Raw genomic sequence first — 11,239 nt, 5'->3', positions numbered from 1 at the left:
ACGGTAGGTCGATTCGAAATTTAAAAGCTTGGCCCAATCTCTTTCTTTAACCCGAAATGCGGCTCGCAAAACGCCGAGGTTAGGATAGCTATACAAGGAATGGAGATGGGCGAAATCTGCAAAAAAGAGGTGTTAGTTCGGCCAGTAGACTAAATAACCGAGATAACACACAAAGCAGAAGACCGAAGTAAAATTACCAGGCTCTCCCATTTTCCAATTTATAGGTCGGCCAGGAATTTGAGCTTGAAAATCCTCAAAGTTCCCAGAGACCCAAAAGAAATCATCATCGTTAAGATCTTTGTCCGGAGTGTGCTTAATTATCTTCTCTCGGCGGCGGCGAATTCTAAGGTAATATACCCACCCAGCATTCTTTGAACCGATGGAATACTGATGGAATATTTCGGCTAAGCCGAGATTTAGTCCGGTTTGATGATTTAATGCGGCTATTCCCATTATGATACGATATGTATTGGTAGACAGTTGGGTGGGGCACAACCTAGTCTGTCTAAGAAATTCGCAGATTAGCGGTTGAACAGGAAACCGTAGTCCGGTTTCTATTATGGATTGAAGGGTAAAAGGGACGAAGCCTTCATTGTCCCAGGGAGTAGCATCTTTCTTGGCCAATACCAGTTGGACATCATCAGGAATCTGGTAGTCCTGCCTAAATTCGGCCATGCCACCGGGGGTTTCGACTAAATATCTATACTTACCCATTTGTTGTATAAATTACGAATAAATTATTTCGGTACAAAAATTTGGCTCAGTAGCTCGGTTGAGCACACGCAGGAGTGTCTGGGCAACCTAAGTCTGCAAGGTAGAAAACAAAGGGGTTAAGCACAGATCGATTGGACCGCGCTACAAATTATAAGCAAGATATACAAATCCTACTTCGGCTTAGTGGGCTGGTTCTACCTCGGCTCTTCAGAATGTTTGTTAGCACGGTTTTGAGCACATTAGACCGGTTTAACGTCTAGGGGCAGCTTTCTGAGTTCGGTCTAAAAAACTAAGAAAGCTGGTCTAGTCCCAATGCCTAAAACGGTTACAGTATGAGGAAAATTACTTCGGTTGAGCTCTTAGGGGCGGCTTTCTGAGTTCGGTTTAAGAACTAAGAAAGCCGGCTTGGCCCCAAAATCCTAGCTCGGTTGTAGACCGAAGTACCTAGTTCGGTATGAGCAAGCTTGTTCGGTGATCCTATCTTGGCTAGAGTGGGTCAAAAGAAACTACTGATATTCCTAGTTCTAGTCCGGTTATGTTCTGAATCTATTCACATACATGACACAAACAGTATCCAAGTTCGGTTGGGACGTGATTCTGGATCAAAATCGAAATTTTTTCTCTAGGGTATATGACATATACATAGAGTTCTAATGGTTTCTCCATAAAAGTACAAAAGCGAAACAGAAATGGACAAACTGTTTGCAAAAAACATACAGAGCATGGAAAGCAGAGTACGAAAACAAAGAAAGCAAGAAGGATAGGCTTGCTTACCTGTATAAGAGAGAAGCTAGAGATGGAGGCGGTGGCAGCAATGGAGGCACGTACACAGCAAACTCAAAGACTCAGGAAGCAAGGGAGAAGAGAAAGTGAAGATTAGAAGGTGAAGTGTTTCAAGAAAGAGAAAGGCTGTTTTGTGAAAAGGGAGAGAGAAAAAAGGCGGCAAAAAGAGGCGGGAATTGTACGAAATTTCTGCAGGACGGCGTAACAGTTGGCCACGGCTTATCAGAACCTGCCACGTGTCACTGGAATGGGAAGCGTTACAGACGCTATGATTGAAGAGACGTTTTTGACCGGAAAAGACGGGGCCCGGAGTAAAATTAGCTCGGCTTGAAAGATCAAGAGTTTTTAGTTCGGCCGGAAAAGCTTCGAAACGACGCCAGCTCGGCTGTTGGACAGATAATCCCAATCATGCTATGCAGATGGAATTAAGGGACAATTGAGAGGGTAATTTTTGGGAAAAATGGGCCGAGCTTCGAGTTGGGTTTTGAGGCCCAAAACGCAGAGGACTAGGTAAAAAGGCCGTACTGAATACTCAGGCCTAGAGGGCAAGGTTACTCCGGCCTTGGGGAGACAAATTTACTTCGGCCCAAGGAGGTAAGTTTATTCCGGCTCAAGAAGAGATAGTTGCTTCGGCCCAAGGAAGAGTAAGGCTATTCCGGTCCAGAGACAACTCGGAGTAGGGCCGGTCTTAGAGTTAGTCCGGTCGCAGTATGTTCTGGGAAGACCGGCTTCGGAGTTAGTCCGGTCATGACATACTCTGGCTGGGTCAGTCAGAACTTGTTACTTGGAAATTTGATCTAAGCACACCAAGGTTGAACAGGGGCAGCCGAAGTAATGAGTTAAAGGAGAAGACCGAGCTAAGGATAGTTCGGCCTTCTCTGTGGCTCAGCATAGCCAGTGTTATTTCGGCCGTGTGGTAGTTCGGCTATGGAGAAAACCATCCCACTTGGTTTAAGCAGTGGGGGAGGGTGTGAAAGGATAAGCATTATCCTTAAGAGTATGAATCCTAGGAGGACTCTGCATGGAGAAATACAAGTCCTACCAGGATTGTGCCACGAGAAACTTATAAAAGCCTACAAGCATCACCTTGGAGGAGGTAATTGAACACAATCTTTCTGAGAACTTAGAGCTTTGTCTATTTGTCAAGTTTTCTGACTTAGGCATCGGAGAGGTTTCCGGCACACACCCGCCGGCTAGCTCACGTTTGTGTTTTCAGGTGACGAAGCGACGTCGTACGGAGAAGCGTGGACTTGGTCAACAGGATTATACGAGGAGAATTATTTCCTCCCCGTACAATTGGCGCCGTCTGTGGGAAGAACAGACAAGAACAAAAACCTCTTGACTAAGCTTCTCCTTTTCTCATTCAATGGCACACATTGAAGACTTGCCGCAGTCCGCCGTCGACGGACAAACTCCAGAAGGGGGCGCAAGGCGTGAAGGATTACCTGGCGTCCCTCCCATGGCGGACTTGGAGCCCCAACAACATAATTCCAGGAGGAGTGGCAGAGGAAGGCGGAATGGCAGCCCTCGTCACTCTCAAAGTCCCGACAGGCAAAGGAGGAGGATTGATCCTCAAGCCCTGGAAGATCGCGTAAAGGAACAGGATGAACTAATTCGAAGGATGGCGGCGGACATGGAGGCCTTGAAACGCCAGATGAAGACCAAAGATGTGGCGACAGGAGAGGGGCGCAAGCACAAGACGCCCCCTCGCCACTCAGAAAGTCGTAGTAGGAATACTACACCCTCTCAAGGAGAGAGCAGAAGCCTCAGGACAGGCGACACTCACTCCTTATCTTCAAGGACTCGTCACTCCAGGTCTGAGAGGACGAGATCCGAAAGATCATACACTGAAGGAAGCACGTATTGGCCTTCACATTCACACCAAACCAGATCCAGACAAACCGAGCTACCCAGGTCATCCGACTTACGAACCGTGCTAGAAGAAAAAGCACGATGCAAGGAAGATGCCAGGGCAAGGGATCCACACCGAGTTTCGGCCTTACAACGGTTGGCTCCTCGGACGCACGGAAGCGTCGAGGTTGGAATGCCAATACCGCGACCGGCCTACGAACCAACGGACAAGGCATTGGCAAGACTACAGACCTCGCCATTTGTCCCAGCGATCGAAAACGCACCCCTGCCATCAGGCTTCCTTCAGCCGAAGTTCAATACATATGAAGGGAAGACGGACCCGTATTCACACTTGAGCCACTTGAGCCAAGTCATGGCCGTGTACAGGCGAAACGAGGCCTTAATGTGCATACTTTTCCCATCAAGTCTGGGCGACCTGGGCTTGACTTGGTTCGAAAAGCTCCCAGAGGGTAGCATAGCCTTCTGGGCCCAATTGGCAGAAGCGTTCGTAACAAGGTTTCGGACAAATACTAAGACACCGGTGGAGATAGGCCAGTTACTCTCCATCGATATGGGTGAAAAAGAGACCCTCAGATCTTACAACAGTCGCTACTGGGAGACATTCAACCAGATTGGAGACTGCCCCACCAATCTGGCCATTGCGCAATATAAAAGAGGCCTACCAGTAGGAAATCGACTAAGGGACTCGATCACCATGACGCCACCCCTCACCATGGAGGCCCTGATGGAAAGAGTGCATCAGCACATCAGGGTAGAAGAGGATGGCGCGCGTGCTAAAGCAAGATCAAGCACGACCGCAGCACCGGAAAAGAAAACCCCTGCCAAGGTCAACACGGTTGACCGAAGTAACAAGAACGGACGTGGCAGACGAGATAACGGAGAAGACCCAGACAAAAGATGGTTGAGAATCCGCACTGCCATAACAACGGTGTTCAAAAAACCAATATATCGGATTCTGAGCGAAATCAAAGACAAGCCTTTTGTCAAATGGCCAGCCAAGCTTGGGGAAGCTCAGAAGAATTACGACGACAGATCACGGTGCACCTTCCACAAAGAAAAGGGGCACCGAACTGAGAATTGCACGCCACTAAGACAGCACTTGGAAGAATTGGTGGCAGCAGGCCACTTGGATGAATACATTGAAGGAAGAGCACAACCGGCCCCTCAAGATCATAATGACCAACCCAACAGAATGCCAAACGATGCACCACCACAAGGCATTATCAATGTAATTCATGGAGTTTTTGAACCTGAGCGCGTATGCGAGCTTAGAGGTTCGATCAAGAAGGCTGAGCACTTTAGGGAAGTATTAAGTGCCCAACCCGCCATCAAGAAGGGGAGGACAGAGGCAACAAACGTCATGTCCTTTTCGGATAAGGACTTGGAACGAATTTACTGCCCCCATAATGATGCCCTGGTTGTCACTCTCCGAATCAAGGATTTTGACGTCAAGCGGATTCTGATTGACCAGGGTAGTTCATGTGAGATCATGTATTACGACACATTCAAACAACTAAAGCTGCAAGACAAAGACTTGGCACCTGCAGTTTCTCCCCTGATCGGATTCAACTCCATGCCAGAGTGGCCTGTCGGCAAAATAATCCTTCCAGTCAGAGCGGGAAGTGTATCAAAACAGGTGGAGTTCTGGGTATTAAAGGTCCCCTCCACCTACAACATCATCCTGGGCAGAACATGGCTGCATGCCATGCGTTCGGTAGCGTCATCATACCATCAGGTAATGCGGTTCCCTAATGACGCCGGTATAATTGAAGAAGTCTATGGCGATCAGATCATGTCAAAACAGTGCTTCGCCACAGCAAATGGAAGCCGAGCTGCCAAAGGATACGTTCATTCGGTGGAAGAACCAGAGAGTAATGGACTATTCGCAGACGTCGGTAAAGAAGCTGATCAGAAAGCAGTGGAAGACTTGGTGGAGGTAAAAATAGATGAGAAGAACCCGGATAAGTTCTTCTTGCTTGGCTCATCATTGTCCAGCGCTGAGAGATTAGAGGTCATGGAATTCTTGACCTCTAATATCGAAGTGTTTGCCTGGACACCGTACGACATGCCAGGCATTGATCCGAACTTCATCAGTCACCAACTCAATATCCACCCATCCGCCAGACCAGTCATTCAACGCACACGCAGATCGGCACCCCACCACGCCGAAATAGTGGCAGAAGAGGTAGGCAACCTGTTGGAGGCTGGAGCGATAAGGGAAGTGCACTACCCAAAATGGATCTCCAACACCGTCGTAGTGCCAAAAAAGAATGGTAAATGGCGTGTCTGCGTCGACTACAAAACAGTCAACAAGGCGTGCCCAAAAGATAGCTTCCCTCTACCAAGGATAGATCAACTGGTGGACCTAACGGCAGGACATAACCGACTTAGCTTTTTGGATGCATACAGAGGCTACCACCAGATCGCCATGCATGAACCAGACCAGGAGGTCACTTCCTTCACAACACCAAGGGGGTTATATTGCTACAAGGTCATGCCCTTTGGCCTAAAGAACGCAGGGGCGACATTCCAAAGGATGGTCACCAAGATGTTTGAACCATTGTTAGGCAGAACAATGGAGGCGTACATCGACGACATGGTGGTCAAAAGCAAGGATGAGAATGACCATCTAAAAGACTTAGGCGAGATGTTCCAGATCCTGAAGAAACACAAGCTACGCCTCAATGCGTCCAAATGCGCATTCGGAGTTGGATCTGGCAAATTCTTGGGCTTCCTGGTGACCAACCGAGGTATAGAAGCCGACCCCTCTCAGATCAAAGCGATCCAGGAGTTGGAGAGACCAAACTCAGTCAAAGAAGTGCAGCATCTTACTGGTATGGCGGCTGCACTCAACCGGTTCATAAGCAGATCGTCGGACAGACTACGACCGTTCTTCCAAGCTTTAAAGGCCAAGTTTGAGTGGGATGAAGAATGCGACCGAGCTCTGGAAAGCTTGAAGGAATACATGTCTTCCCCACCACTACTTGTTACTCCAGTACCTGGTGAAGAACTCTTTTTGTACCTAGCAGTCTCTCAACACGCAGTCAGCGCAGTGTTGGTTCGTGCAGAAGGAATACAACACTTGCCCATCTTTTATGTCAGCAAGACATTGTTGGGAGCCGAAACAAGGTACTTACCATTGGAGAAACTAGCATTAGCATTAATGATGGCATCCAGGAAATTGGCGCACTACTTTCATGCCCACACCATAGTCGTCCTCACGGCCTTTCCATTAAAAGCTCTGTTTGAAAGGGCGAACTTCAGTGGGCGAATTTTGAAATGGGCAGTAGAGTTGGGACAATTCGATATCAAGTTCCAACCAAAGACCGCAATAAAAGCTCAATCTTTGGCAGACTTCGTCACAGAGTTTACTCCTGGAAGTCATCATATCTGCCCAGTCGACCTGACTGACTCAACCGAACTAGGGACGGAAGTTGACGCCGGAATAGCGCAACCCCTAGTGAAAGGTAGTCCATCGACCGAACTAGGGACGGAAGTTGACGCCGGAATAGTGCAACCCCTAGTGGAAAGTAGTCCATCAAGCACAAAGGCAGACCACATTAAGGACGACAAGGAGGAGCCAAACAAAGGCTCACCAGCAGTTCAAACAGAGGACGAAGGGCAGACAGCCAATATGGACTTTGAAGAAAACACCATCCTTGACCCCACGGCATCGTCTGACCCTTCCACATGCTGGAAACTATTCGTTGGAGAGATGTGGAAGCTCTTTGTAGATGGAGCATCCAACCGACATGGTGCAGGGCTTGGCATAGTCCTCATCTCTCCAGACGGCTTGGTAATAGAGCAAGCAATCAACCTTGGCTTCCCAGCATCCAACAATGAAGCGGAGTATGAGGCGCTTCTCGCAGGACTCAAGTCAGCACACTTCATGAAAGCAGCCGAACTAATGGTATACAGTGACTCTCTACTGGTGGTAAACCAAATTTCGGGCGAATACGAAGCAAAGGACGACAGAATGGCCAAGTACCAAGAGTTAGTCAGAACAGAGATCAAGAAGTTTGATGTCGTAAGGATAGAACAAATTGGCAGGGAGGAAAACAGCCGAGCGGACGAGCTAGCAGGCCTGGCCTCAATGGCAGATACATCGATCCCTCATCCATTACTCATCGACTTCTTACCAAAACCAAGCATAGAAGACCCCGAGGCAGAAGAAGTGTATTGCGCAGAATTAGGCCCTTCTTGGATGGATCCCATCATCCTGTTCCTAAAAGACGGCATCCTACCAACAGAGAAAAAAGAAGCCAACAGAATAAGGGCAAAGTCGCAGCGATTTTGGCTATCTCCGTCTTTGGCATTATACAAGAAGTCATTCTCTGGGCCTTACCTCAAGTGCGTTCATCCCAGCAAAGTAGAAGCCTTCCTATTCGAAATACATGAAGGGGTATGTGGAAGTCATCAAGGGGGAAGGTCGCTCGCCTACAGGGCTATTTCGCAAGGATATTGGTGGCCATATATGCAAGCAGACTCAGAAAAATATGTGAAGAAGTGTGAAAAATGCCAGAAATTCGCGCACCAAATACATCAACCAGCAAGAGAACTCCTACCCTTAACTAGCCCATGGCCTTTCGCAATGTGGGGCTTAGACATAGTAGGACCACTTCCAACAGCACCCGGAGGCAGAAAATTCTTTCTTGCAGCAACAGACTACTTCACAAAATGGGTGGAAGCAGAAGCATTGGCATCAATCAAAGAAAAAGATGTGAAGAAGTTTGTTTGGCAAAATATTATCACTCGGTTTGGCATACCAAAAGCACTAATCTCAGACAATGGAACTCAGTTCGACGGCAGGATCTTTAGAAGCTTTTGTGAAGAGTACAAGATAGAGTTCTACAATTCCACACCGGCATATCCCCAAGCAAATGGGCAAGCAGAAGCATCAAATAAAGTCGTCTTGGATGGACTAAAGAAAAGGCTAGAAAAAGCAAAAGGCAAGTGGGCGGATGAACTTCCTCATGTTTTATGGGCCTACCGCACCACACCTCGGCGATCAACAGGAGAAACACCATTCTCCTTAGCATATGGAATGGAAGCGGTGATCCCACTAGAAGTTGGCCTCCCCACAATTCGAAGCGAAAATTTTGATCCAGACTTAAATGGAGAAGCCATAGCCTTAGAACTCAACCTTGCAGAAGAAAGAAGAGAGAGAGCATTAGTCCACATCGCCTCATACCAACGAGAGTTAATCAAAAAATACAGCAAAAAGGTTCATCCAAGACAATTCAAAATTGGCGATTGGGTACTGCGCAAAGTAATGGGAAACACCTTGGTCCCAGGAGACGGCAAGTTAGGCTCCAATTGGGAAGGTCCCTATAAGGTGGTTGGGTTAGCCGGCAAAGGGGCATACCACCTAGAAGACAAGGATGGCAAGGCAATCCCTAGGCCATGGAATACGGCCAATCTCAAGTTATTTTACTTTTAACTTTTCTTTTTTAAACATGTAATTTTCTCTTCCTTCAATAAAATGAGCCATTCTTTTTGGCACAAATTACTCTTTGTAAAAATTAGCTTTCAAGACTTAAGTATATTGCAAACATGTTATTCTAAGTTAGCTGGAAAAACTAACTTAGAGGTTGGCTGGATTAAACCAACACCCTTCCTAAGCCCAGGATAAGGATCCAGGCTGCAGGACATTTGGTCGGAATAACCAAATGCTATAAGTTGGCCGGAAAAACTAACTTAGAGATTGGCTGGAATAAACCAACACTTGTTACTCTTCAGCCGAAGTAAGTGTAAGGCTGAAGGGTGGTTGGCTGGAATAAACCAACTCTTGTTACTCTTCAGCCGAAGTAAGTGTATGGCTGAAGAGTGGTTGGCTGGAATAAACCAACACTTGTTACTCTTCAGCCGAAGTAAGTGTAAGGCTGAAGGGTGGTTGGATGGAATAAACCAACTCTTGTTACTCTTCAGCCGAAGTAAGTGTAAGGCTGAAGGGTGGTTGGCTGGAATAAACCAACTCTTGTTACTCTTCAGCCGAAGTAAGTGTATGGCTGAAGAGTGGTTGGCTGGAATAAACCAACACTTGTTACTCTTCAGCCGAAGTAAGTGTAAGGCTCAAGGGTGGTTGGATGGAATAAACCAACTCTTGTTACTCTTCAGCCGAAGTAAGTGTAAGGCTGAAGGGTGGTTGGATGGAATAAACCAACTCTTGTTACTCTTCAGCCGAAGTAAGTGTATGGCTGAAGAGTGGTTAGCTGGAATAAACCAACTCTTGTTTCTCTTCAGCCGAAGTAAGTGTAAGGCTGAAGAGTGGTTGGCTGGATTAAACCAACACTTAATACTCCTCAGCCGAAGTAATTATGTCGGCTAAGGAGTGGTTGGCTGGTAAGTATAGTTTAACCAACCAAAAACCGAAATAACACTTGGAGTAATAGAAGACATTACAAACGCAAGCATACACACAATAACCGGAATAAGAGACGTAAAATTTTTCATTCAAAGAGAAGTCATTACAAGGGGGCTTAGTTCGGTTACAAAGGAGAAAAAGTAAAAAATCAAGAGAAAAGTTCATCAATTTCAGCGTCGAAAACCGCATCGGCATCAACTTGAAAACCAGTCTCCGGAGGGAGCTCATTCACACTAGGGTGAGCCACTTCGGCTACGGTTCCACTGGGAGGATCAACAGTTAGGTCTTCAACAGTGGGCACCGACCGAACTGGCTGGTCCACATTTTCGGCCGGAGCATCTTCATCAGACGCATCATCAGAGTCAGAGTCTTCCAAAAACTGTTGTTGCAGAGCAGCCGCGTACTCCGCCAGGGACTCCGGTATAAAATAATCTGGAGGGTTGAAGACCTCGGTCTGTTGATCTTGACCGAGCTTCTCCACTGCCGCCCTCCAGCCGCATTTGAAGAACAGCTCCTTTGCAGCGTCACATTGTTTGACGTAGGCGTCTTCGGCCTTCTTGTAACCTTGTTTATAGCCCTCCTTTTCGGCTTCCACCATGTTTTTTCTTAGTTCGCCTATTTCGGCGTCTTTCCTCCTCTCAAGCTTCACCAACTCCCGCAAATACTTGTCCTTCATAACGATGGCAGCTTTCTGTTTCTCCGCTTCCGCCGAATTAACTAGATCGGCAAGACGGCCGTTTTCTGCTTCTAGCTCGGCCATTCTCTTTTCGGCTTGTAGTAGTTCGGCCGACTTGGCTTCGGCTTCCGCCATTGCCTGCCTTGTGGTTTTGCGGAGCTCTTGGACTTTCCTATAAGTGACATTGTTCTTTTGCAAGGCCTGGCAAAACAAAAATCCCATCTCAGCCGAAGTAAAAGTTAGAAAAATTTAGACAGGAAAAAGCATACAGAGCTACTTACCAAAATCATGGACTTGGAAGCAGACCGAATTGATTTCATTTCGGTGTTCAGTTGCTTCAAGTGGTGCTCCATGTCCTTGGGGAGGCACACACTTTTGGCCAGGTTAAAGGCCAGTTGGTGGTCTTTTTCAGCCACGACCGAATCAGTGGCTTTGATGTTTCGGTCATTGAAGATCAAAGGCGGAGCCCACTTCGGAGAACGAGCTCGGTCAGTTTGCTCTGGTTGGGACGCAGGATGAGGACTTTGGGGGACGGATTCGACTTCATCAACAAGTTGTTGTTCGGCTGACGTAGATCGGGCGCGTTTTGAAGGGCGAGATGAAGAAGGCCGTTGTGAAGGAAGGGCCACGACGGCAGGCTGCACCTCAGTAGTTGGTGTTACTTCGGCTCTAGTTGTTGAAGTTAGAAGGGCCCTGACTCTGCTCTTCTTTGCCATTTCTTCCTCAGCGGTTAATGGAACAAGTCTTATCTCGGGCAAAGTTGGGTCCGGCTCCGGTGCTTCCTCGAGAAGAAAATCGGTTACCTTTGCTTTCCGTCGACCGCTGTAACG

General features: G+C 47.4%; 1 protein-coding gene across 1 annotated transcript; it reads right to left on the bottom strand.

Annotated features, from left to right (window-relative positions):
- Positions 1 to 9,881: 9,881 nt before the first annotated feature.
- LOC145797620 (uncharacterized) lies at positions 9,882 to 11,234 on the bottom strand. The gene is made up of 2 exons (XM_082885002.1): positions 10,691 to 11,234; positions 9,882 to 10,610 (listed from the first exon to the last, which is right to left on the bottom strand). The coding sequence occupies exons 1-2, from the start codon at positions 11,123 to 11,125 to the stop codon at positions 9,882 to 9,884; spliced, it is 1,164 nt and encodes a 387-aa protein (XP_082741128.1). The 5' UTR covers positions 11,126 to 11,234.
- Between the last annotated feature and the right edge of the window lie 5 nt (positions 11,235 to 11,239).

Source organism: Camellia sinensis, chromosome 8, assembly GCF_055761805.1.
Source record: "Camellia sinensis isolate YWXY chromosome 8, ASM5576180v1, whole genome shotgun sequence".
NCBI classification, from domain to species: Eukaryota; Viridiplantae; Streptophyta; class Magnoliopsida; order Ericales; family Theaceae; genus Camellia; species Camellia sinensis.
The sequence above is the reverse complement of the archived record's forward strand: the minus strand, read 5'-3'. Positions and strand labels throughout refer to the sequence as shown.